Source organism: Neovison vison, chromosome 5 (assembly GCF_020171115.1).
Source record: "Neovison vison isolate M4711 chromosome 5, ASM_NN_V1, whole genome shotgun sequence".
In the NCBI taxonomy this organism is placed as follows: Eukaryota; Metazoa; Chordata; class Mammalia; order Carnivora; family Mustelidae; genus Neogale; species Neogale vison.
The window spans coordinates 69,743,984-69,768,514 of NC_058095.1; the positions used below are offsets into that span (position 1 = coordinate 69,743,984).

The 24,531-nt window shown below is 52.3% G+C and overlaps 1 protein-coding gene across 9 annotated transcripts in view; it reads right to left on the reverse strand.

Annotated features, from left to right (window-relative positions):
• Nucleotides 1-24,531, reverse strand: part of PEMT (phosphatidylethanolamine N-methyltransferase) — a 79,884-nt gene that overhangs the window by 12,968 nt on the left and 42,385 nt on the right. For all 9 annotated transcript variants that reach the window (XM_044249280.1, XM_044249284.1, XM_044249285.1 and 6 more), the window contains one exon: nt 4,812-4,927. In XM_044249280.1, coding sequence (XP_044105215.1) covers nt 4,812-4,927 — 116 coding nt within the window. The remainder of the gene's footprint in view (nt 1-4,811; nt 4,928-24,531) is intronic.

The following is a 24,531-nucleotide window of genomic DNA, read 5'->3' on the forward strand; positions in this document are numbered from 1 at the left end:
GCTGCTCTGACTCACGCTCCCTCCCGGGGTCTGGGATGGCATCCACCAGGTGGATATGGATACGCAAAAGCAGCAATGGGACTTTCCTTTCATGGAGCGCAGGAGCAGGCAAACCACAGCCTATGGCCAAATTTGGCCCTGCCAATGGTTCTCGTAAATTCCGTTCTATTGAAACCCAGCCATGGGCATATCTTTATGCGCTGACGTGCCATCTCCGGGAGTCACAACAGAGATTCTGTGGCCCTTGAGTCAAAAACACTTACAATCCGGCCCTTACAGAAAAAGTCTGCTGACACCTGATATGGAAAATCCTAAAATTACGCCTGTGAATGAGCTAGAAGGAACCTCAGTCAGCAACTAGCCCAGGGGTTGACAAACTATTTCTCAAAAGGCCAGAGAATAAAGATTTTTAGTTTTGAAGGCTGAGAGGCAAAACCTGGGATATCCTGTAGAGGCTCACAGAACCACGTAAAACGTAAGCATTTGTATAACTCAATGGTGACAAACAACCTGATTAAAAAATGAGCAAAGGACTTGAATAGACACTTCTCAAAGGAATATAGACAGATAGTCAATAAGCACATGACAAAAAAAATGCTCACGGGAATGCAAATCAAAATAGTTCGTACTCTTAAGGATGGCCGTTTTGAAAAAAATATAACATGAGCCTGGGGGGCTCAGCTGGTTGAGGGTCTGACTCTTGACTTTGGCTCAGGTCATGAATTCAGGGCTGTCGGATCGAGTCACGCGTTGGGCTCCGTGCTGACTCTGGAGCCTGCTTGGGATTCTCTCTCTCCTTCTCCCTCTGCTCCTGCCCTACCCTCAAAAAAAAAGAAAAGAAAAGAAAAGAAAAAGAAGAAGAAGAAATAAAAAAGAAAGAAAAAATAGTAACAACAACAAGAAGAAGAAATAAAAAAGAATGAAAAAATAGTAACTGCAAACACTGGCAAGGATGTGGAGAAATGGGAGCCCTTGTGCACCGCGGATGGGCAGAGAAAATGGTACAGCGGCTAGAGGAAACGGTACAGTTCCCCAAACAGTTACATGCAAAACTATAGAAGGACACTCTTTTTTTTTTTTAAGATTTTATTTATTTATTTGATAGAGAGAGATCACAAGTAGATGGAGAGGCAGGCAGAGAGAGAGAGAGATGGAAGCAGGGTCCCCACTGAGCAGAGAGCCCCATGCGGGACTCGATCCCAGGACCCTGGGATCATGACCTGAGCTGAAGGCAGCGGCTTAACCCACTGAGCCACCCAGGCGCCCAGAAGGACACTCTTTAAAAAAAAAAAAATTCAAAGTGCCTTGATTTTATCCCCGTTTTATTGAGATATAACTGACACCTAACTTTGGGTGAGTTTCAGGCATATGGCGTGATGACTTGATGTATGCATATATTATAAAATGATGACCACAATAAGGTCGGTTAGCAAGCACGACCTCACACAGTCACCATGTGTGTGTGCGTGTCCCTGTGCATGTGTGTGTGTGGGGGGGGAATTTCTAAGATCTCTCTCTCAACAACTTTCAAGTATACAAGACGGTATTAACTATAGTTTGAACGCTGTGCATTCGACTTGCCAGAACTTAGTCATTTTCTAACTAGAAGTTCATGCCCTCTGGCCAACATCTCCCTGTTCCCCACCTCCCACCCCCCAGGCCCTGGCAACCACAAACCGACTCTCTGTTCTGTATGTTGGGGTTTTTTCAGACCCCACGTGTAAGCGGAATCACACAGGACGAGTCCTTGTGTCTGGCTTACTTGGCTAGGTATTATGAAGCGCTCTGACCTGCACTCCAACGGGAGGAGCTCTGACGACATTCTGCTGAGGAAGTCAGCCAGACGCAGAAGAACAAATACCGTGTGATTCCACTAGGATGAGGTTCTAGCGTAGCTCATGGGACATAAAAAGGCAGGTGGCTAGCAGGGGGGGCCTTGGGAGCACAGTCTTCCAATGCTAGACAAGTTCAACACCAGCTGGGAGGCAGAACACAGAGGCAGAACAGAGAATTCATTCATTCCAGAGGGGGAGAGTGTCTGCAGGCCCTGTGGGCAAAGGTTCCTGAGGGAAGAAAGCAAAGGGAAATCTGCTGAGCTGGGAAGGAGCTAACAGGGCTGGGCTACAGGCCAGGGTGGGGGCTGGGGAAGAAGGAAGGAGGTCGGCGGGGTCTAAGAGTCATTGAGGGAGGGACCCCATAGACAGGGGGGAAGGCTAGCACACAGCACAGGGCGCCCAAAGGTCCCCAGCAGCCAAGGCAGGATGTGGACCTCTCCCCCAGAGCAGACACGAAGGGGCTGGCAGCCACCCACGAAGCTTCTCTGATGGGAGGGCACCTTCCTCCACGACCCTGTCCCTCCGGGTCCCCTCCCTTGGCTGCTGCGGGGACCCGAAGTGATGGTTTCCCTAAGCTTCATGGTGAGGGAAGTTAGCTAGGAGAGCAGAGTAGCCCCTGTGAATCGAAAACCCAATCCATGATGTCATTGCCCTGGCTCTGGGAACCTCGGGGCGCCTTCTTTCCCACTGCATCCCAGCTGTGGCCTGACCCCACAGGCCACCCCCGCCCAGCCCGTGCCCCACCAGGCCAGGGACACCGCAGGATCACTGGGGGTGCATGGGCACGGGCAAGTGGCAGCGCCCCCCCCCCCCGCCATCCACTTCACAGGAGCCCTTTGATCAGGGCCAAGAGTGGCAGGGTCCAGAAACACAAGGTTACGAGCGTGGTGACACACACGTGAGTCTGCACGGTGACAAGATCGGGACCGGACCCAGGCCTGCTGCTCGGAGACAGCCACCACCCGGTTCTGCTAAGCAAGCCCCACCCTGGGCCCTGCTCAGAAAAGGGATGGAAGCAGCCTCCCAGAAGACACCAAGAACAGGTAACCGACGTCCCAGGGAGGGAGGCAGTGACAAGGGCCCCCCTGTGCCAGCCATGCTAGGAGAGACTTCTCCTGCCGAGTAGCTGAGGACCCTGAGGCTGGGAGGCCACGAAGGGCCACGGCAGGCCACGGTGGGCAGCACAGGCACAGGCCTGGGTGGCGCCAGCCCCCCTTTCCTCCAGAGTCCTGGGCAGCCACAGCCCGCGGGAGAGTGCAGCAAGAGAGAATGCCAGGTCTCCTGGAGTCCTGGCACCGTGAGCACAGTTCAAAGGAGGCCCAGGGGACAGAGGGACAGGGCCAAGAAGTGAGCCTCTTGTTTCCACATCTAGAGCCTCCTCCACTTTCAGATGGCGCTGGCCATCTGAGCCACCCTGTGACCTCTCTCCCCAGGGTCAGGGGTCAGCCAGGCTCCCGGTGCAGGCTCGATCCTCTGCACTGAGCCCGAGTGCTCACTGATCGCCTCTGAGCAAGGCACAGCATTTGGCCCTGGCCATCAACTGGCTCACAGGACAGACACAGGCCTGACAATCCTGGGGCTCACTGTCACGTGGTCTTACATTGTACCAACGAACGGCCTCGGGGCTCTGCAGGAGCTGGGCTGGAGTGGGGGGGTCACCTGGGGCTCTGGCAGGTGCCGCGGACACCAAGAACTAACGCACAAGAAGAGGCCAGACCCCACCAGAGGTGAGGCAAGAGAATGGGGTGCAGTCCCTGCCAGGGGCCTGGGAAGAAGTGACCCAGAGCCCACTGACAGGGCTGGGGCTGTCACTGTAACGTGACAATGAGCAGGGAGCCCAAAAGGCCAAGAAGCAGCTATCCATGGGGAAGGCTGGCCTTGGCGGGGCCCCTCCTGGCCACACTCCCTCTCCCTATGCCAAGAAGGCCAAACCCACCATGGCAGAAAGGTAGCAGGGGTGTGTAGCAAAGGTGTCCCGGACACAGAGAGGGAAGGCCGGGGCCCTGGCTCTCTCGGGGTGGGAGTGGGGAAGGGCCCAGTCAACACGCACCCCCTCGTCCCTGGCATCTACTGAGGCCACACCCTGCACACCCCACCCCCTTTCACCCCAGGGCCCACAGGGGAACCTGGGGACCAGCTGACCCTCAGCTCCCCAGGGCTACTGCCAGGTGGGGGCTGGTGCCCCCCAGAGCTCATCTATCACGACAAGTCAGGGTCAGGGGTTTTCCTGTGTTTTGTCTCTATTTCTCAAAGCACCGCATGGGCCAAGGTCCAGTCCAGGAGCTAGCGTGCTGCCCACCACGGTTCTCACAGAACCGAGGAGGGAGAACGCAAGGCTCAGGGACAGCCAGGCCGGGCTGGGCCACCTCTGACGGAGCTCTCACCGCCCTCCTGCAGCCCGCAGGGTGCCGTGTCTCCCATCTGAGCACAAGTGCTCGCCGCCGGCCTGGCGACGGCGCTTCATCGTCTAGAAGGAGCTCGCCTGCTCTGTCCTCTTCCAATACATCAAGCCCACCGATGAGAAGAGCAGCTCGCTGGCACAGCCCGAGCCTGGATGAGGCCCCGTCCCCGAGTGTCACCTGCTTCTGTTCCGGCCCTTCCTGGAGGGGACTCCTGCATTAGCTCTCTCCACACTGGGGACTGGGGATGTGAGCCTGGGGACCACCTGGCCTTGTCGACCCCACTCCTCCACGCCCGGATCCCGGGCACATGCTACTGTCCCCTTCCCAGGGCCACAAGGACTTCTCTGCCCACAGGCGTCTGAGGGAAGGGTGGCCCAGCGAGGGAACCCTGGCCCAGCGAGGGAAGGGTGACTGGCCATGGCCGGAGGGCTTGGAGAGAATTCCCCGGTTGCAGACGCCAGTGCTCCCCGCATCTCGGTGGACAGCCTCATACCGCCAGCAGTGGTCGCCCCTTCCCACGCCGAAGATGCCGACGATGACACAGACTCTGGCCAGGCGGCCCGGGGGAGCTTACCAGTGTGAGCGCAGGACGTTCAGGAGCAGAATGGCAGCGCCCAGGGAGTAGCAGGCCAGGTAGGGGGATCGGAAGGCCCTGCTCAGCTGGCGGGTTTTATGTTCCCATCTTGCAACCTAAACAGTGTAGAAGAGAGAAGGAGGCAACATAAGACGTTTGCTGCAGAGAATCCGGGACCCACGTAGATGCAGGGGCAGGTCCCCATGTCAAGCAGGCAGAGTTACAGGAAGCAGGTGCCTGTGGAACTCGGGCCATCCCTGCAGGGGTTTCTTCTAGCCCTGCCAGGTGGACCGCGCTGTCCTTCTGGAAACACACAACACACACGGAGCAGCGAAGGAGAGCCGAACCCAGAAGAGACACCCAGGTCGGAGCTGGGCTCGGACCAGCCTCTGGGCCTTGCTGCAAAGCCAGCAAGCATCCCGCCCGACACTGTTCCCAACGACCACACCAGGCCGAGAGGGTACAGACAGGAGCTGCCAAGGGGAGAGCACAGCCCCGGGGCCAACATCCCACCTGCAGGATGCTCTCACTGCCTGGGGAGAGAGGGAGGCCAAGAGGGGCAACCCACACCATCATCCCTGCTACCCCACTGCCCAGCCAGGCACAGATTTCCAAATTTTTATTTTAAGCCACAGAATCCTTGTTTCAGTTTTTTGCACTAATCATATCTAGACTCGCAACCTTCAACAGCTCACACAGAGCACGGTGAACAGCCAGCTCTGCTTGTCTCCACCAGCCCAGCTTCCTCAGGTGCACAAGCCACCGTGCTGGGCTTCCCCTGCACCTGTGGGCAGAGAGTGGGGAGGGGCGCTCTCCGCCCACAGGTGGAGGTCAGGGGCTGGGAGGGGGCACTTCCCCTGCACCTGCGGGTAGAGGCGGGGGGCGGGGCGCACAGAGGCAAATCCAGTCAGGGATGCTGGGGAGTCGAGGTGGTCGCTCTGTGGTTATGTGAGCAGGTCACCCACCTGGGCCCTGAACTTGAACATACGTGTACGTGTGGCATACACGGAGGGTCTCGAGGGCCCCCGCTGGCCCACTATGGTCCCAGAAGGACTGCAGGAGGATGAGGTCCGGGGGAGCTCCTGGGCCAGTATCTCCCCTACGCCTCAGCTCTTCTTCTGCCGCCCAATGCCGCTTCCCGCCTTGCACCAGCCCTTCCCGGCACTGGGTCCCCGAGAGTGGCTGGCGGTTCCAGGCACACCTATGATTTGGCCCAGGGCCACCGACTCTGACTCTGTCCCTGGAGGAGGTGGCTCCCGAGGCCTGTCCTCAGAGCCTGAGTGGTGGGGGGCAGGGGTGGAGGACGGCTGGAGTTTATGGGAAGTTTACTCCTCCGCCTTCCCTGCAATTGCAGATCAGCTGTTGATGCCCCGCCCCATTCTCCCGGAAGGTAAACAAACCCTTTGTCTGGCTCCGGGCAGGCGGCCCCTGCTGACCCCATGGGAAGCTCAGGCTTCACTTGGGAATCGGAAGCAATCGGAAGCGAGGGCTGAGCATTCCAGAGGCTCGGAAGGCTGCACCCAGGGCCCGCAGGTGGCCTGGTAGGAGGAAGGCAGGGCCAGGCACAGGGTGCACTTCTTGTGGGCAACTCGAGGTTTTCAAAAAACATTTCAGGATAAAATTCAAAGTGTTTTTTCGCTGTGCAGCCATCACCAGGGTCTAATTCCAGACCCCACACTGGAACCTCGTACCTGTTAGCTGTCACGCTGCCTCCCCATCTCCAACCCCCAGCAACCTCTCGTCTACGCTCTGTGTCTGTGGGTTTTCCTCTTCCAGAAGGGGGATAAACAGAACCTTGGGGCCTTCTGCAGCTGGCTTTCACTCAGCGTAACGTTCCTGAGGTTAATGCACGTTGTCGCATGCGACTTTATGACCGAACGACATCCCGTTGTGTGTGGAGACCACATTCTGTTTACCCGTGTGGCAGGTGATGGACATTCGGGTCACTTCTGTCCTTTGGCTACTAGGGACCAGGCTGCTGTGAACGCCCACATCTAAGTTTGTGTGGACACAGGTTTCTCCACAGTGGCTGCACCATTTTTCCATGCCAGCTGGGAGTGTAAGGGTTCCGATTTCTCCCCATGCTCGCCAACACTTGGTATTTCCCATTTAAAAACAACAACAACAACAACAACAAAAGCTGTAGTCACTCTAGTGGGTGAGAAGGGGCAAGCCGCCTCATTTGGGATCCCCACACACTAATGGATGACACGAAACATCTTTTCATGCACCTACTGGCCATTTGTATGTTTCCTTTGTTGAAGAGTCTGTTGGAGTCCTTTGCCATTCTTTCCATTGAGCTGATAATCTTTGTTAATGAGCTGTAAGTGTTCTTTATATATTCTGGGTAGTAGATCTTTATAAGATATCTGATTCGCAAATATCTTCTCCCATTCTGTCCATAGTCTTCACTCTCTTCCTAATCTCCTTTCATGCACAAAAGCTTTTTATGTAGCTGAATCACGTTGTTTGCTTGTAGGATTCAACCCAACTCAACCGATGCTGAGTGGGGGGCTCAGGAAGTCAGTAAACTAACAGGCCTGCCCTCAGGGAGCTCATGGAGTAGATTTGCCATCTGTGCGCCTGGTCCTAAATCTGGAGGGTGTCTGGGGTGGTCAGACGTTAAGACAGATTGTGTGGCCTGCATAGGGTTCCTCCCGAAGGTCCCCGGGAAGACACCCTCTGAAGCAGCCAACCAAGGGGTACAGACAAAGGGGTGAAGAGAAGTCCTTTCAGAGAGACTGGTAAGGTCACACAGCCAGAAAGAAGAGCAGCCGAATGACCTTTGGGCTCCTGATCCAGTGCTCCCTCCACCCACGGAAGGCCCCTCTTTCCAATGAGCTACTTATTTTTCGAACAAGTTCTCTTTCGCACACCTTGTTCCTTGTGACTGATTTTAAGATCCAGCTAGAAAGACTATTGATTTTTTCCCCCTCCCAGCTGACGGGATAATGCTTTCAAAAGGACACTGAAATCAGTTACAAATGATGTAAGGCGTCACCGACTTCCACCCGAGGGGCTTGGGACTGTCCCCGCAGGCCCAGTCTGGAAAGCATAGAGGGGGAACCACTGGGCCCACTAGATGCTGGCCCTAGACCTGCCAGTGTACCCTCCACGCTCTAGGCCAGTTTCTTTCTCTCTCTGTCTCTCTCTCTCCCTGGAGCTGTTTGTCCAGCTGTGAAAGGACGCGGGCATGGGAGGAGGTAACCCTGACACTCCTGAGGCTGGCGCTGGCTCTCAGAAACCCGCCCCCACCCCCACCGTCCGGAACGCAGAGACAAAACATGTCCTGTTGAGCAAAGGGACAATTGTCATCCACGATATGCTGAGCAGAAGGAGCCAGATGTAAGAGTGCCTTGTGCCTCCTTCCACTGACGTGGAGTTCTAGCCAGGGCAGAACCCGCAGGAAGGCAGAACCTGCTGAGCGCAGAGTGGGCGGGGCCGGGGAAGGGAGGGGAGCCACGTGGGAGGGTACAGGGGAGGATGCTGTGGGGAAGGAAATGTTCTGTTCTTCCATGGGAGCAGGCGTTACACGGGCAGACACCTTGGTCAGGACTCAAACTGTGCCCCTGAAATGTGTGCCTTGTAGTGTATGTATACTACACCTCAGTGAAGCTGATTTTTAAGTCCAATCCTTGTTGCACCTGAGCTCTAGGGACAGAGAACAGCTCCCAATGTCACGTACCCTAGTAGACTCTTCAGCATGCGACACCCCAGATTCCTGAGTCCATCCTCCAAAGGAGGGGCTTTCACCTGCTTCCAGGGGGCTGACTGATGTGTCCAAGGACACACACCAGACCTCAGCCCAGAGGCCACACTCCTCCACTTCCGTAGCCACAGCTCACTCCTGGGAGGCCAGGAAAGGGACCCATGCCCCAGCCCTTTGGGGACAACTCTGCCACCCGTGACATCCCAGCTGGGCTGCCACGTCCCTGGGCCTTCATCTGGGCAATGGAGCAGGAGCGGGCGTGATAAATGTACTTTCTGAGTAATCTAATAACAAAAGGTGGCAGAGCCCAAGACAGGCCGTGTGGGAAAGAGGAAACAAGGAATCCTATGAATAACAACTATCTATCTGACTTTCGGTCAGCCAGTATTAGATTGGGCTGTTATTTCAAGGCGATCAATAAATCAGCAGCCAGTGGCCTCGCGGAGTCCAAGGTTAATTTTCCTCCCTGCCTGGCAACCACACCTTCCCTTCCTCAGGCGCCCAGCTGCACACTTCATCCAATTAAGGGGCCGGAAGTGGGCGGTGTGGCTCCCCCGAAGCGGGCTGGATGCCCAGGGCCAGGCTGTGGGATGACGCAGGTCACTGTCCTGCGGGCCTCACGGGCACAGGCACGGGAGGCGGAATGACCCAACGCTCCACTGTCCCGGCTCCTGGCTTTCCTTGTCTTGTCGATTCCCAGAATCCCTGAGATGCCCATGGGCATTCCCAAGCCTCCCCCCACTGCCCGCCTCATGCCCTACTTCCCTCTCCCCAAGGTCCTCCCACAAATCCAAGGCCCACCAAGTAAACCTGAATTTCATATCAACAACAAATCCATTTCAGTAGAAGTTGTCCCAAATGTTGCATTTGTTGTTCACCTAAAACCCACAATGAACCAGGGCTCCCTGTCTGTGTTTGCTACATGTGGCAACCCTGCCTCTCCCGCACCATACACCTGCCTCAGCTCTGTAATCCGGAGACCTCTTCTTCCCTAACGTGGATTCATTTTCTTTCCTTTCTTTCTTTCTTTGCAAATCTCTCCCACAGGCTCTGTGCGGGGATAGAAGAGATAGGCTGTAGGCTAGTGGAGTGGCAGGGACGACAATGTGTCGGCCTTACAGCCTTGTCTGGGGTATGAGAATGTCTCTTCCTTGGGTCCCTGGCACCTGGAGCAGGCTCTGGTTCTTCCTTCCTTCTGGATCGCACTGGATCATGTTGCTGGGGCTGGGCTGACCATGTCTGCCCCAGAGGTAAGCACCCACAGCTCCCAATAGGTATACACTTCTTTCTGGCACCTTCCAGAGCTCTGTTTCTGGTAGGCCCTGGGACTGCATCCTTCCGCTCAGACAGAGGTCATCACCGGAAGCCCCAGCAGTGCCTCGATCAAACTCATGGCACCTGAAAAGTGTTTGAGTCAACAATCCAACATTGAAAGTCTTTACATTAAAACCCTGGCATCCAGTATGAGGGGGAAAGTCTGCACAACGAGGCCACAGAGGGCCTGCCGCCATGCGCGGCAACCCACAGCGACAGAGGCCACCCCCTGGCAGACGGGGCAGCGGTGGGAGTCGCCATCGCAGCAGGCTGTATGCGTGTGAGCCGCGGGCTCTTGACAGCCGGCAGGGTGTGAGTGAGCAGAGTTAAACAAGGGGCACGCCTGCCCACGCAGCCTCCAACAGGCACAACACAGTGACTTCAGACTCCGGGCCGCCAGTGTGTGAGCCCCGCACACTGTGGGTCCCTGAGCTTGGCAGCCCCACTAGTTGCAAGAGAAGCCTCATCGGCCTCCACAAGGAGGGGGAAATGCGCCTTCAGCAAGTCCCCAAAGCAGGGAGTCACAGCATCCCACAGCAGCATGTCCCTGCCACTCAGATCCACGGCCTGCTATGTTTAAGGTCCAGGCACCAGAGGCACGAGTGTGTAACTAGGAACGTCGGTGCCTCTGGATCGGGAACGCCTGTGTGGAAACCACCAAGGTCATTGCCAGGCTCAGCAGGCCTGAGTTGAATCCTGACCCCCAGTCTTTGCAGACAATGTGCCCTTGAGCCATTTCCTCTGACTGAAATACAAGTAACACGTAGCACAGAGAGCTGTGAGATTATATGAGACCTACGTGATGCGCTCAGCCCAGGGCCGGAGAAGAATAAGGGTGTCCTTGGGAGACCCTGACTCAGGGATGCCGGCCAGCTGGGGGCACCTGTTAGAACCAGGGAGAGTCGGGAGCTCTGACATCCCAGAACCAGGGACAGCCAAGCATCCTGTGGCTGTCTGAGCAGCTCACTGGGAACACAGGGAGAGTAGGCGACAACAACTGAGAAGACGGGAGGGATGTGGCTGTGGCCACAAATGATAAAGAGTGCTATCCGGGATGCCTTTTGAGATAGGCCGGGGAAAGTCTTCAGCTCTGGAAGGCTAAGAGAAATACCCTTCCACTCAATCTACCCAACTGTCCACACATCCACCAATTCACCCAACCACCTACCTATTCATCCAACATTTCCTGGAGGATCTATTATAGACCAGATACTGCTTTAGACAGTAGAATGTTTTGGAAAGAAAATGGGGAGAAAACCATACAAAATCATTCATAACAACAGTGCTTGTTTTCATGTAAAATGTGTAAATTAATAACAATAATTAAGGCAAAGGATGCCTCAGTCACTAAAAGCACCAGCCCCTCCCTCGGGGCATCCACAAGACAAAAGCAAGGGCCATGGTTGGAGACTATCAAGAGTCCATGCAGGGGCCTCCAGAGCCATCTCTCCAACTTGATGAAGACCTTTTCAGGACACATACTCTTCTTCGCCTCTCACATTTCCCACATGTCCTCAGAAAGAGGGTCACCAAGGGTGGATTTTTGAAATACCCCATCTGCAATGAGACAGAGGTTTTGTCACACTCACTAAATGACTGTCGGCCATCTACCCCGGTGGCCAGCAAGACGGTAGGCTGGTGAAGAGCTTTAGGTTCTGGGTTCAAGGTCGAGTTAGATGCAGATGGAGAAAGTTTGCTGTGGACCAGCGTCCCTGGGAGAGGACACGAAGACCCTGTATCACAGCAGGCACCAGGCCCACTCACAGGGCAGTCCCTCTCCACCCCGGCAAGCCATCAGCATTCACCAAGGCTCCTCCTCTCACTCTTGGCAGGCTTCAGCAGCGAAACCCATCAGACCCTGACTGCAGCCATCAGCATCTCTGAGAGCCAGAGTCAGGCCCCCAGCATCTAGTCTAGGCCCGCCCACCGGGGGACCTGGGGCACACTGCAGGGCTCAGGGAACATCCCACAGCTGAAGCAAATGGTGAGCAAATGTCTTTGTAACTTTTGCTGGGGAGCCAGAGTTTCTAAGAGCTTTTCCAAGGGGTTCACAGCCCCAGTGTGAGAACCACCAGTACAGCCCCTCTTCTTCCATTTAGATTACGTCGTCCACTTCCCCGCCCAGACCCATGCAGGGGCTTCTGCTACCTTTCTGCCTTCTTGCTCGTACCTCAAGCTCCTCTTGCCTGCAACTGGGCCCCACCAGCATCCCCCTCCTCAATTCTACCCACTACTCACTGCGCCCCATGTCCTAGATCATCCCAGCAACAACCAGAACCTTCTCACTCCTCTGAGCTCCAGTCACGCACTCACTGACGGATTCTGGACCTGGCTTCACCCTTCACGTGGCATCCCACCTCTACCTGTATTTAGCATTTTACCTAGCGCAGAAAGAGGATCTTGGAGGACACTGGGCCTCCAAGAACACAGGAAAGCACAGAGGCCTCCAACTCAACACAACCATCAGGAGCTTCTCTGACCTTCTCTCCTCTGCTCCTGCCATCCTATAGGGAGACTCAGTGGGCAAGCCCCCCAGGTGATTCCATTCCAAGGGCTTGGAGGGACTAGGAGGAGGAGAGAGCCACTGACCGTGGGTTGGGGAGCTCATAAAGAGGGGAGGGGTCCGAAGGCCCCTGAGGAAGGCAAGGTGTATGTCTCCGTCACCTAGCCAGACAGCTAGCTCCGTCCCTCCCCCAGGGAGCCCTGGGCCACTGAGCCAGAGGTGCAGGCTGGCTCACACCTGCCCTTCCCGGACACCCAGCCCCACCCTGTCCTTTGGGTGCACACCGCACATGGCGCTTGGAAGCCTTCTGTGATCTGCCCAGAGGTCTCTCTCAGTTCTCGGCACCCTGAGCCCGGGCCAGCCACCCTTTCATGATTATACAACCAGGTGCACTGGGCCATGCCCGATGGCTTCCATAGTTCCATGCCCCTTCAGTGCGGCCCACAACCTCATTCTGTCATGACCTGTACACTGTATACTTCCTACCGGCCTATCCAGTGAATAAATCAATTTCAAAGTACATCTAAGACATTCCTCTTGCAGTGAATTAACCCGTGGACTTGACTGCGTGGGAGGGGCTCCCCAAGTCATACTTTGGAAGCTGGGCCAGAAAAACTTCTGTTAACCTAACAGGAGCCACCCACCTCCAGGCAATCTGCAAGATTCCAGCCCAGCAGCATGAGCTCACGTCACACCCGAGGGGGCCACGATGCACAGAGAGTCTCCTGCCTGCGCTTGACATTTCTGCTTCTTCGGCTGCCTGGAGCCCAACAACCCTCCCTCTCATTTGCGATGGCCATAGCGCAGGAGGAGGGGACGGGCAGCCCGCCCTGCTCTTGCTGTTTCCAGATACAGGGCAGAGAAAGAGTCACAGGGAACGAGTCCCAGCAGACATCAGGCCCAGAGGCTCTGGGTTCACATTGTGGCTTCAGCACCGCCTATGATATTCTTTAACCCCAAGACCCCCACCGCAGTCCCCATCGGCAGGGCACAGGGGGAAACACCATGGTAGAGCCTCACCCTGCAGAATGGCCCAGAGGGAAAGGAAGGAAGATCTCTACCTGCTGCTATGGTGTGAGCTCCAGTATATTCCATTAGGTGGAAAAAAGGCAGGTGCAGGAGAACGTGCGCCCTACTTGCTGGGTAAAAAATGGGGATACGAACACTTGCTTATGTTTTCAAAAACAAAAGAAATAACAGAAGGAGAGAGCAAAAACTAACAAAAACTAGTATCTATAGGTGAGGGGTGGAGCAGCAGGAGGGAAGAAATGCTAGATATTTAAGAATGTCTTTTGTTTGATAATTTGACCATGAGACCATTTAATGTTTTACAAAAGCATTAAAAAAATCACTAAAAATCCAAAAACCAAATAAAGGAACTTAACTATATATGAAATTGTTTTCAAGTAATTTTAAACACAGTATTTTCACCAATCCTCCCTCACACATAATATAGCCTAAGGACAAAAAACAACAAGAAAACAAAAAACAACAAACCTAGAAAGAATTTCTAAACTGCATCCAGTAAGGATATCATTAGTAATAATGCAGTATTGTTATTCTGACTCTGTATAAACTACATTGATGTATTTAGGAGCCACACTTCCCCTATAAGAGAAGAGGTACAAAAATAAATTCTTTAAAGTTAAGCAAAAACTGGAGTGCCTGGGTGGTTCAGTGGGTTAAGCATCTGACTCTTGATTTCGGCTCAGGTCATGATCTCAGGGTTATGAAATCAAGCCGCCTGCTTAAGATTCTCTCTCTCCCTCTCCCCCTGCCCCACCCATCCTTCCCTCTTTTAAATAAATAAATAAAACAAAGTGAAGCAAAAACTTTCAGAATATAAATACCAGGATGATATGATTATGATTTCTTTCTTTCTAATAAATTCATCTTTCCTAGCCCTATCCACAAAAGAGGCCTCTCTGTTTGCAATGAGCACCTCTAACATTCAGACTGTGGTCTCTAAGTGCCACTTTCAACTAAAAGTCTCCAAGAGCTCCTTGGTTCAAAGTCCAACTCCAGGTCTAGAATATGAAACATACATGACGTTGAATCTGGGAACAGATGCTGTCAAAGATACATATGCAAATGTCAGAGCACTGATGAAAACTTCAAGTGTCCCCAGCTGGCTAAAAAGGGGTGTTGAGCAACAAAAACAATGACAGCAAATTGAAATAGGTCAATTATGTGCACATACACACAAATACATACATATGCACACACAAATCACCAATCTCTTTGGAGGTTGCTAGGATACTGACACAGTATTCTGAAAATTGGTTTTTAAATGAAGAAAAATTAAGCATTCATCCCGCCATTACTAACTAAACTATATCTCAGAGTAACCACATCACTAATGAGCAAAAGTTTCTATTTACAGAAGACTCACAGCTAAAAAATGCAAGAAGAGGGAAAGAATGAAAACATCACCATTCTACAACTCCTAAATGAGATAAGGATCTAGGCTACATGCATCAGTGACCAAAATGAGCAGGTACATGCAGGGAACTTGCCAATGGATGGCCAGGTTGACCTCCAGAATTCACGAGCCAATTTCTGTCACTCAAAGTGGGGCTTCCTGACATGATGCAACAGGAAGTATGAGATTTGATAGCAGGGAACTGCTACTCAGGGCAAATACTCAAATACTGGCAATTTCATGTGTTACAACTGAACATGCACCAGATTCTATGAATATTCTCTATATCTATCAGTTTACAGGAAATATAGCAGATCAGAGGAATATGTGAAAAAGTGTCACAAAGACATAATCACCCAAACCCAGAAAATTCCACTGGACAAATGACTCTGTTTCTTGAATAAATAAATGACATGGAAAGAAGGCATGGGACATTACTCTGAATAAAAGGGACTTAAGAATGCAACCAAATGCAACGTCTCTCTTATTTGGATCCCAAGTCAAACACACCAATTGTAAACAGATACTCTTGACACCATGAGGGGCAAATGAATATGGACTGAGTGTTAAACATGGGCTGTCCTTTCCACTTCCAGCCAAGATGGATAGAATATAGCCTCTCACCTCAAACAACCAAAGACAGACAAGTATACAATAGTTTTCCAGACACTGGACATAAAGGAAGGGAAGGACATGGATTTAAACTTAACCACATCAATAATCACACTAAATGTTAATGGCCTAAACATCACAGTTAAAAGACAGATTGTCGGATTGGGTTTACAAAAAAAAAATAAATAAAGCAAGATCTAACTGTATGCTGGCTACAAAGAAATATACTTTACTTATAAAGATACAGATAGGTTAAAAGTAAAAGGACAGTACAAGAGACAACAGGCTAACAGGAGTCAAAACAAAGCTGGAGTGTTGTATTAGTTTCAAGTGTACAATACGGAGGTTCAGCAATTCTGTACATCACTCAGTGCCCATCACAATGTGTTAATTATGCTGCAATTTTAAGAAATAAGTAAATAATTTTTTTAAAAAAAGGAAGCTGGCATGTTGTATTAATATCAGACTAAGTAAGTTTCAGAAGACGTAACAATCCTAAACATCCATGCCCCCAGAATCAGAGCTCACATGAACTAAAAAGTGCAAGAAGAAAGAGATAAACCTTCAATTACACTCAGGTATTTCAATACCTCTCTCTTAATGCTGATAGAACAAGTAAAGATAGAGGTTTGAATATTATCAACCAAATCAGCCTATTTTATAAAATACTTCACCCAACTGCAGCAGAGAACAAAAACTGGGCACATAAAACAGACCACATTCTGGAAAATAAAACAAGTCATAAAAAGTTCAAGAGAATTCAAATTACAGAAAGTATGTTCTATGACCACAATAGAATTAATTATAAAGTGATGAGAAAGAGCTCCAAAAAAACCACATGGGAAAAGTAAAAATCAAAAGGGAAATTAGAAAAATTTTTAATTGAATGAAAATGAAAACCCAACATACCAAAACATGTGGGACACCGCTAAAGCCACTCATGGGGCAAATTTATAGCACTGAACACTTCTATTAGAAAAGAGAGGAGGGCTGCTTGGGTGGCTCTGTCAATTACGCGCCTGACTCTTGATTTCTGCTCAGGTTATGATCTCAGTGTTGTGAGATCGAGCTCCATGTCAGGCTCCCTGCTCAGAGTGGAGTCTGCTTGAGATTCTCTCCCTCTCCTTCTGCTCCTCCCCCTCCCTCTCTTTCTCTTGAAAATAAATAAATAAATCTTTTCAAAAAATATAAAGGTCTGAAATCACTGGTCTCAACAACTTTAAGAAACTAGATACAGGAGGGAAAAATGGAGCCCATGCCAGTAGAAGTTTGCAGTGGAAATCAATGAACTTGAAATTAGAAAACACTAGAGACAAGTCAGTGAAACCAAGCCCTGGTTCCCTGAAAAGAAGAGTAAAATGTCACTCCAGACTCACCAGAAAAGTAAAGACACAGATTCTCAATATCAGCAGTGACAGAAATGGTATCACTACAGAGGATGAAGAAGATGGTAAAAGGGAAATAAGGGAACATGTGAACAGCTTTACACCAGTAAGTCTGACAGCTTTGAAGAAAATGTATATATCCTTGAAAGACACAAATCACCAATGCTCATTCAAAGGAAAAAGTATATAACCTGACTAGCCCCATATCCATCTAAATATCTTAAATTATAGCTGGAAACTTCCACACAAAGAAAACTCCAGGCCCGGATGGCTTCCCTGGAGACCTCTACCAAACATTTAAGTAAGAAATAATACCAATTATATACAGACTCTTCCCCAAAATTGAAAAGGAGAGAACCCTTCTCAATGCCTTCGATGCAGCCAGCTTTACCTGATACCAAAATCAAAGACATCGCAAGAAAACTAGGGACAAGTATCCCTTCTGAACGGAGATGCAAAAATTCTAGACGAAATGTTAGTAAATTAGCAAATGGGGTCTTGTGATAGATTGAAGGAACATAAACCATGACCAAGTGGAGTTTAATCCCAGGAATGAAAAGTTGATTTAACAGTTGAAACTCAATCAATGGGGGTCGCCTGGGTGGTGCAGTGGGTTAAAGCAGCTGCCTTTGATTAAGGTCATGATCCTGGGGTCCTGGGATCAAGCCCCACATTGGGTTCCTTGCTCAGCAGGGAGCCTGCTTCTCCCTCTCCCTCTAACTCTAACTCTCCCCCCCTTCTTGTGCGCTCTCTCTCTCTTTCAAATAAATAAATTTTTAAAAATCATTAAAAGAAAGAAAACCCATCAATGGAATTCACCATATAAACAAAATACATAAGAAAAACATGATGACCACCTTAACAGATACAAAAAAGCATTTGACAAAATCCAACATACATTCCTGACAAAAACTCAGCACACCAGGGAGGCCAGAACTTCCTCGTCCTGACAAAAAGCATCGATGAAAAGCCACAGCTAGCATCACCCCGAAAGCCTTCCCCTCCGATCAGGCGCAAGACAGTGGTCTGTTTTAAAAGCTGGGCTGACGGTTCTAGCCTATTCAATCAGATCAGGAAAAGACACTTCAAAATCAGAAAGGAAAGAGTAAAACATCCTTCCCAGTGGACCCATGATCACCCATGTGGAAACGTGAGGAGATCTACAAATCGCTGTAAGGCCGGCAGACTGAATGTGGGAAGGCTTTGCTATGAGAAATTAGGGCATAAAGAAATGAAGAGAGATACTGTGGCCACAGGTTCAAAGGCTCCGTCTTATTACAAAGTCAAATCTTTCTACTGGTCTACAGAGTCATGCTACTCACCCCCCAGGTTCAAAATAGCAACCACCCTCTTGTTGCAAACTGACAGCCTGATTCTAAATCCTATAGAAATGCAAAGGCCTAGAAGAGCCGAGACAACTCTAAAAAAGGATAAAGTTGGACCACTAACACGATCAGATTTCCAGTTGTATTCTCAGGCAACAGTAACCAAGACAGCCCGGTGCGAACGGTGAGGACAGACAAATAGATCCCTGGAACAGAACGAGATTCCAAAAATAAACCCACACACAGAAGACCAATTGATTTGTGACCAAGTGCAAAGGCAGGTCGGTGGAAAAAGGAAAAGTTTTCCAACTGGCACTGGAGATCACATTGACAGTGAACTTCAACCTCTAACTCAGACCATATACAAAAATGACCTCAAAAGGGATTATAAATCTAAATATAAAACCCAGAGCTATAATGCATTTACAGGGAAACATACTAGATAAACTTTATGATCTTGAGTTATGCAATCATTACTTAGATACAACATGAAAAGTATCATTCATAAAAGAAAAAAAGTTGCTGCAGGGAACCCCAAGGGTGAGGCTCCTGGGGTAAGGGCACCCCACCCTTCCCTGGAGCTCTGTGGGACCTTGGTACGGGTCTGGCCCGGTGAGTGGCTGCAGTTCCTGGAAGCCTCTCTACCCACGTGACCGTGGCCTCTAGGATACAGTCTCCCCTCCGTGGGGCGAGCGCTCACAAAGATGGCAGATGCTTGCTTCCAATCTCCTGCCCCTGTCTTCACAGCAGTCCTATGAGGGGTGTACAGATGGATGCCTGTTCCTGGGCTGGAGTGGGGGGCAGTGGTGGTGGGGCGGGGTTGGGGGAGGGATGGCTCGGAGCCACCTTCCCTTCCTGAGGGCCTGTAACACCTGGGGGCCCTCTGCCCAGGTGAGGCTTGGCAGCTCAGCCCCAGTACCGGCCACACATGGCAGGATCAGCTCCTCCTCAGAGCTGCTCTCATTCACTGGGTTGACGGTCTCTCCGTGCCTGAGGGGGAAGCATAAGGCCTGCACCCCCAAACCCGTAGACAATCCACCCTTCACAGCGCTAAAACTAAGCCCTTACAGGCCAGGGAGCGGGTCCTCTGGCTCCTGAGGGAGACTCGCCTCTAAGGCCCTCCGTAGCTGGGGATGCCCACAGAGAGACCTTGGGGCAGCTCGGGGCTGGACAGTGACAGTCCCTCTGGTTACATTTCTTGGATCTGCCCAAGTTCCAAACCAAGGCCTCAAAGCGCCTGTTTGTAATGATGGCCACATCCTGAGCGTTGGGCCAATGCTGTCCCTGAAAGAAGGAAAGAGTGACAACAAACCACTTCATTCTGTAATGGGCAGAGGACTCCAAGAGATGCTTCTCCAAGGAATGGCCCCAAAGCACATGGAAGGATGCTCAACATCTCTCATCATTAGGAAATCCAAACACCAAACAAATCCCCGCTTACCCACTAGGACGGCGACCGCCAAGAGTCCGAAAACAACGAGCATCGGCGAGGATGTGGATGGACCCTTGCGTACCTTTGGCTGGAGTGGAAACTGGCACAGCTGCTGTGGAAAACACCCACGTGTTTCCTTTACAAATTAAAAACAGAATTCCCGTATGATCCAGCAACTCCAGTTCTAGGGATACACCCAACAGAATTCTTTTTTTTTTTTTTAAGATTTTATTTATTTATTTGACACAGAGAGAGATCACAAGTAGGCAGAGAGGCAGGCAGAGAGAGAGAGAGAGAGGAGGAAGCAGGCTCCCCACAGAGTGGACAGCCTGATGCAGGGCTGGATCCCAGGACCCTGAGATCATGACCTGAGCCAAAGGCAGAAGCTTTAACCTACTGAGCCACCCAGGCGTCCCTCACCCAAAGGAATTCCTAAAGCAGGGTCTCAAAGAGCCATCTGGTTACCCATGTTCGCAATAACCTTGTTCCCGACAGCTAACACAGTTAAACAACTGAACGTCCGGTGACCGATGCATGGGTGAGCAGAATGTGGTATGTCCATTCACGGGACCAGGCCTCCTCCTCACAGAAGGAAATGCTGACCCACGCCACCACGTGGCTGAACATGCTCGAGGACCTTCCGCTACATGATTAAGCCAAACACCTAAGGACAAATACCACAGGATCTCACTTACCTCAAATTCCTGGAGTCTCAAATGCAGAGACAGGGAGCAGAAGGGTGGCTGCCAAGGGCCCGGAGCAGGGGAATGGGGAAGTAGTGCTGAATGGGGACAGAGTTTCAGTGTTACAGGATCCAGAGCTCTGGGGATGGACGGTGATGCTCGCGGCACAAACAACATGAATGTGTTTAATACCGCGAACTGTACATTTAGAAGTGTCTAAAATGGTAAACTTTGCGTTATGTGCTTCTGAACGCTAGAAAAAAGAGAGGAAAGGGCACCTGGGTGACTCAGTTGGTTAAGCGTCGGACTCTTGATTTCGACTCAGGTCATGATCTCAGGGTCATGAGATCGAGCCCCAGATCAGGCTCTACTCTGGGCATGGAGCCTTCTGAGATTCTCTCTCCCTCTCCCTTTGCCCCACCCCCCCAAAAAAAGGGTGAAAAAAAGATAGGTAGAAAAAATATTTTTAAGAAAAGGGAAGGACAGAGGGAATCCCTGGGGCCCAGCTCTGCAGGGAGCCCCGTGGCTGCCTGCCCAGTTCCCATGACCAGGCCCCCATCCTGTTCCTGGGCCCCAGATCCTCTGCTTCCCCCTAGCCCTGCTGCTGACACCCCAAGAGGGTAGACCCCATCCCAGCAGGTCCCCAGACCCCATGCCCACAGGGTGACCATAGCCAGACGCAGAAGTCACCTGGCCAGAGAGGGACACAGCCCACCCGACACAACTGTTCTCACCCACCCCCAACCCCACATGGGAGCCACAAGCCACCCCAGGTGCCAGCAGCCGCAGAGCCCTCTCCCTGCACCGGCCCCCAACATGGTATGTTGGGGGGTTTGTACAGCATGGTTTGTACAGCTCCTCACCCTCTGCCTCGTGGCCACCTCTCCTGTCCCTGATACTTGTTTTGGGGGAAACGAAGAAGTGGGAGGAAGGGAAGAAAAGCCTGGACCACGGTCGGCTCCAGGACCCAGAGGCTCTGCCCCTGCAGGAGTGGGACCTCATCCTGGTGTCCAACCTGCAGCTGGAGGGGGTCCAGACAGAGAGCCAGCGACCGCGCAGGTGTCCCCTACCTTCCGGAGGGGACAGCTTGGCTGTAGGGACCCAGAGGGTAAGCCCATCCTGTCTCAGCTGCTCTCCCTGTCCCCAGTGGAGGATGCTAAAGGGATGCCACCTGTCCTCGCCTGGACAGGAAGCAGGGAGGACGCCCAGTTCCCCACGAGACAGCCCCCAGAACTCCTGTCACTCGCTCGATACACCATGTGGCTCCTCGTAAGAAGAGGGTCGCCTCGTGGCCTAGAGAGCGGCCCCCCGCCAGGCCAGGGAAAGGCGGTACAACGTATCTCGATAATACAATTTTAGTATATGTGCTGCTGAAGCGAGCACCGTATCTCGATAATACAGTCCTCGCTTAAGCAGACCAAATATCTATTTTTAAACTGCACTTAATACATACACTTAAAGGGGCAGGGAGAGGTAACTGCCGTGAGAGTCCTGGAAATATGCGGGCTTTCTGACCACGCTCGTTTACACAGAGCTTTACAGGATCTTTTTAAAACTTTCAATAAAACAAGGCCCACCTGTAAGAAGCCACTGGAAAAACAGCCCAGGAGTGAGTGACTCTTCAGCTACTAACCAAATATAGCGCAAAGTCTAGCCTGCCTTCTTCGGTCAATATTTACATGGACTTCAGCCTGACTCAGAAAGGAAATTAGAAAGTATTTGATTCGTGGCCAGAGTGGTTGTCTGGATACATAGGGTTTCAATAAGCAGCCGGGGCCTTTCCCAGACCTCTTGGGGTTGGGGGAGGGGGAGGCCAGGTACGAGACACAATGTCATTGTCACTGTCCCCATCGCTATAATATTAGCAGCTACAGTCAGCCAGCTTGACTCTTTTTTTCCTGAAACACTACTAGTTTATTTTAGAAGAGAGGTGTTTCTGAGATCCAACCTACAGAGGGAATCATAAAATTCACATCTGATAGAAATGTACCCTTTCAAAGGCAGAGTTCTGAGTTCGGACCAACATACGCAGTCAGGCAGCCACAGCCAAATGAGGACAGAGGACACTTCAGTCACCCTGGAAAGGTCCTGGTGGCCTTCGCAGCCAGGCTCCTCCCTGACCCCCACCCCAGCAACCCTTGACCTCTTTTCTGCCCCCTGTCCTACACGTGGCATCCTGCTGTCCGTGGCACCCACTGCCTTCAGAGAGAGCCTTTTCAACCAGCCCCGGGGATAGAGGGGAGTCCGTGCACATCAGTGGGGGGCTCCTCTCCGGGGTTGCCACAGAGGGAGTCCATGGTACAGGGGTATGGACCACAATTGGTTTATCTTCCCCCCACCCCCAGCTGACGTCACTTGGAAGTCACAGGACTCTGCTACTGTAAATTAAGTGGCCACCGACAGGTGTTTCCAGGGCTTGGTGGGCACGTGACTGTAGTCATTGCTCCTGTAGTCTGCTGGCCTGCAGGGTAAGTTTAGTGGTCAGAGCCCGTGGAACTGAGACCCCCGGGGCACCCAGCCTGTGGGCACTGCAGCACGAGCCCCCAGGAGGGCGGGCAGGAGAAACGGACCAGGCACGGGATGACAGGAACACAGACACACAGACACTGAGGAGAGCGCTTCCCAAACTCCACAGCCCAAGGCTTAGGAGCAGGTACGAGGACAAGCCTGTAAACGTGGGGGGCAATAGCCAGGATGCAGAACGGGGCTTAAGAGAGCGAGGAGCCAAGGCCTGGGGGGCTGAGGGGACGGAGACGCCCCTCGTGGAAACGAGTCTGAGCTGACTTGAGAGCAACCAGCAGGGCCACGGCAGCAGCAGGGTGTGGGCAGGCCTGCGTCCCCAGGGGCCTGGTCTCCGGCTCCAGTGAGCAGGGCACAGGTAGACTCTGGCAGGAAGCCACTCACTGGTCTGGAAAAGTCAGCCCCAACTTAAAAAGCAGCACCCAGAACACGTTTGTCAAGGGCTCTAGACATAACTACAGACACGTCCATTTTCCAGGTGAGGACTCCGGTTCCCAGAGGGGCAGTGACCTACCCAAAAGCACAAAAGTGACAGGGCGAGAAGGGTACCCAAGGCCACCGGTTTGGTCTGCAACCACAGAAGGACATCTTCGGAGAACCCGTTGCCCAGAGAGGAATGGGCCACCAGCCCCGGCTCCAAGACCACCCAAAGAGGTGCTGGCCACGTGGGCCCAGCACCCAGGAAGCCCCCGTCCCACACTGCCTTCAAGGAGGAGTTCAGGGCCAGAGAAGCCGTTAGTGAATATTGGAATGAGAGCGTCTGGGCCAGAAGGGGGCTGCTAATTTTGTTCTTCTTTAAAGCCAGCGCTGAGCCTAGCGAAGTGATTTGCTTCACTGGGCTCCCCTGAAGTTAATCCAGAACAGGGGCCTGGTCTCCGTGGACTGGCGTGACACAGCTTGAAGAGCCTGCTCAGGTGAACCCAGAGGAGGGCACTCGCCTCACCCAGGTCCCAGATCACCTCTCTGGGCCTCATCCCTGCACACCTCCGGCAACCTACCTTGGCTAATGCTGGCGGCCTCTCAGGGTGCCCAGAGCTGGAAAGAGCCTATCTTGAGGCAATCGTCAGCCTTCTGGAGAATGGGCTGAACTCGAGTAAGGATACAAACAGGTCAAGGGGATTGGGGCTTTGTGTACTGGTGGGATTGTCTTTGATGGAAGGAAGGCAAGGGCACCTTCTGGACCTTTCGCCAAGACACACGCCAGTCCTGGCATTCGTGGGCACCCCTTGGGCTTCTGAGGCTGGTCCACGGCTGTCTGTCTGACCCTCAGCAGGCCCATGAGCGGGGACCATGAGTGGGAACCAAGACTGAGTGGAGGCCCGGTCCGTGGGCAGCCATCTGGGGACCGGGACAGGGCCCGAGGCCACTGGCACCACACTGTAGGGGGACGGGGGGGGGGGCCTGTCTCCCTTCCTTGGAGACACAGCCCTGTCTGGAGCATCCTGAAGCCAGAGGGGTTTGGACATGCACTTCTGCTCCTCTCCAGCTGCCTTCCCTCCGAGGATGGCCTCACCACCTCCAATCCAGTCCCTTAAACCCAGACCAGCAGCACCCACAACACTTGGGGACCTGTTAGAAATGCAGACCCTCAGGGCACCTGGGTGGCTCGGTCGGTTAAGTGTCTGCCTTCGACTCAGGTCATGAACCCGGGGTCCTGGGACTGAGCCCCGCATCGGGCTCCCCGCTCAGCGAGGAGTCTGCTTCTCCCTCTGCCTCTCACCCTGTTTGTGCTCACTCTCTCTCGCTCACTTTCTCTCAACTCAATAAATAAAATCACACCCCCAGGCACTGCCAAGAAGGGCTATGCTGTTCCAC